Source organism: Phytophthora infestans, genomic scaffold (assembly GCF_000142945.1).
Source record: "Phytophthora infestans T30-4 supercont1.9 genomic scaffold, whole genome shotgun sequence".
NCBI lineage: Eukaryota > Oomycota > Peronosporomycetes > Peronosporales > Peronosporaceae > Phytophthora > Phytophthora infestans.
The window spans coordinates 1,322,212-1,325,157 of record NW_003303750.1 but is presented as its reverse complement, the minus strand read 5'-3'; the positions used below and the strand labels follow the sequence as shown (position 1 = coordinate 1,325,157).

The following is a 2,946-nucleotide window of genomic DNA, read 5'->3' as shown; positions in this document are numbered from 1 at the left end:
GCTGCGTTATGGCACTGGCCTTGACTTCCCTGCATTATTAGGAAGAGCTTCTTTGTCGGCCACCCATGTTGCCCTGGCGTGGTTGTTATCTCAGCAGGGTCATTTGAGTGAAGGATTTACGCAGCGACAAACAAGACACGCTATCGCTTTACAATTGGAAGAGCATCTTGTTGGGCAGTTGCTCAAGTAGTTGATGGAGCTGAAGGTTGGTTGTCGAGTGTCAGGGAGGAAGCGAGATGACAAGTGAGAGAGCGAGGAGGAGTCCGATCGAACTGCGGTCTGGGTGTCGATGTTGCATCAGCCATCGTGGTCACCTCTCGTCGTGGCATTGTCTCTCTTCGTTCGCTGTGATTGATCGAGAAGACGATGAAAGAGAAGCGTTGAGAGAATCAGTCGGGTCAACAATAAGTGATAGACTGCAAACTGTAGTTATGCAGACATCGTTGTTTAGAAAAAGTATACTTGAAGTATATTAAAATTAAAATGCAAGATCACGCGAATACATCTACTTTTTCTAAAGCTACTACTACTATTCCAGCAAAAGTAATCAACCATAGCACTACTACATCAGCGCGTACTGTAATTCTTGGTTTCTTGTACTCGATATCGTAAGATTCTACTCTACCGCTGCTGCAATTGGAGCCTTAACCACACGCAACCAACTTAAGCAATCTAATAATTTAGGGACCCATATCACTTTAACATGGCAAATGCGATCACATCCATTTGCTTTGTATTCCTAACACCTGCCCCTTTAGTTTTCTACGCTATACAGTTCAACGCGGGCTTACAACGTCTTTCGCCCATAGACTACTTTTCTCGAACATTCAGCTTGATATTTCTTTTTCGGTGAATGTCACTTTGAAGTGTTAGCGAGTCCGGCTCAAGTGTTGAGCTGGACGGAGCCGCTTCTGGAACTAGATACAGTACTCAGATTTTAAAATTATTTCGCGTTTTGACTCTAGTCGATGTTGCCCGAGTCTTCAATAATGACGTTGGCGAATGCGTCGTCAAGAGACGAGAGCTTGTCCATTTCCGCTGCATGGGAAGCTTTAGAGCTCCACATGTTGGGCGGGTACGCAATGTCGTTGTCCACTTCTCGCTCAATCATGACGACGTCCCCTGTGATGCTGATCATATTGTACACTTGGTTCCGGTACAGTTGACTGGACTCGATGGGTACGAGTCGGAATGTCAACATGGCGTTACCGCCCAAGGAGCGTACGTGCGCTCGGACAATAGCGATGGCCTCACTCAGGAACAAGTGGTAGAAGGCTCCCAATCCGCCACTCTCTCGCACTGTCCAGCTCTCCTTAATAAAGTGCAGCGTCACTCGACCGAGGTATCGTGTCACGTGAGCACCAGGAATGTATCCGAGCGGCGTCAACTCGATCCATTCGCGGCCGTACGGAGCTGGTATAGCTGCGGTCGTTCCAGGCATCATGGGGTTATTCGATCGGTTGTGTGAAAAACTTCGAGTTCGATGCATGTGGATGTGCAGCTTGGACGGAGAAGATTTTCCAGACAGCGGGATGTCATGCACCGCTGCAGTCGACGCAGTTATATCGGAGGAGTCAGCGTGTGTTTCTTCCATATCAAGAGAAGTTGCAGCGTTATTTAGAAGACTCTCGAGTGGATCTTCCCAGTTCTTCTCCAGTACAGCCATGCCACTTAGAACCACTTCAAGCTACAGACAACACGCATTAGTCTTCAATACTGGTAGATTTTAGTATAGTAATTGAAGCACGTACCATCGTTTCGGATGCTACTGCTACTCGAGTCTTCAAGCCGCAGATCGCACAGGGAGCATACAAACGCACCTTGAACAGCAAACTATATAACCCCACACAAGTCAGCAGTGCTTCTAAACATCATCGAAATGTAGAAAAAAGTACCTCGCGAAGAGCTCTTTAAACACAACAGAGAGCAGTTCATTGAGACGTGTGTCACGCATGCGATCTTCATCCCACTCGACTCGCTTCATGGACACAATCAAGTGCACGTTCTCCCCCGGCGTAAAGTCACCCGGAAGACGATCCGTATTGCACATGTAGATACCCTTAACAGCGCAGCATTAGTGGCCATAACTTCGATATCACAGGTCACATACCTCCGGTAACTCCTGTTCCAGCAACACCGACATGAGGTCTTCATCCGTCTCATCGTCGATTTCCAGTACAAAAGTCTCCTTCGAGTCGCTGAAGCCATCGACGAACGCTTCTTCTTCCGACTCGGAACTCGATTCGGAAGACGAGCTCAGAGTCTTCGAGTCATTGTCAAGCGAGGTCTGGGACGGAGGAGTCGTGTCACCATCCGAGGCTTCCACTGTCGCTGCATTCAGCGTCTGAACGTCATCAGGAGACGGCTGTGCTACTTGTCTCCTTCGCGCACGTCTTGATCGGGACTGTGTGTGTTGGAACAGACGCTTGGAGCCCTTCGCATTGTCGTCGTCCTGGTCGGAAAGCGACGTGCTGGCTTGGAGCTGGTTCCGCGCACTCCTGCCTCCGATATAGTATTCATATTCCGGTTGAACGATGCAGATTTGATCCCGGTGAAGCTGTATCAATAATACAAAAGTTAAAATAAACTATATAAATGTGTTGCTTTAGACATAACGTACTCTGTCTTTGTTGAACGTGCTGAGCTCTTCGATTTGAGCTTGAAGCTGAACAAGACGTCGATCTTCCTCGTCTTTCACCTGATTAAAACAGCATAAGTCACTGTTCCTTGACAGCACAAGAAAAAAACTAAGCGTACATCGATGTTTCGCTCGATGCGAAGTGTTGGGGAGGGGAGAGCAGGCAGATACAGACCAGTACCAGTAATAACACCGACGATTAGAGACCCGCCGATCTGGATCTGCGAGTCAAACGCGAACACCGCGTTCACACCGAGCACTTTCATCTTCACGATGAGCTGAAAAAAAGAAGAAAACCCTCTAAAATG

At 47.9% G+C, this 2,946-nt stretch overlaps 1 protein-coding gene across 1 annotated transcript; it reads right to left on the bottom strand.

Moving 5' to 3' along the window:
* Positions 1 to 961: 961 nt before the first annotated feature.
* PITG_05894 (uncharacterized protein) lies at positions 962 to 2,904 on the bottom strand (the record flags this gene model as incomplete). Its single annotated transcript, XM_002998079.1, has 6 exons — positions 962 to 1,687; positions 1,752 to 1,833; positions 1,896 to 2,059; positions 2,111 to 2,557; positions 2,621 to 2,698; positions 2,758 to 2,904. The coding sequence occupies 6 exons, from the start codon at positions 2,902 to 2,904 to the stop codon at positions 962 to 964; spliced, it is 1,644 nt and encodes a 547-aa protein (XP_002998125.1).
* Positions 2,905 to 2,946: the final 42 nt, after the last annotated feature.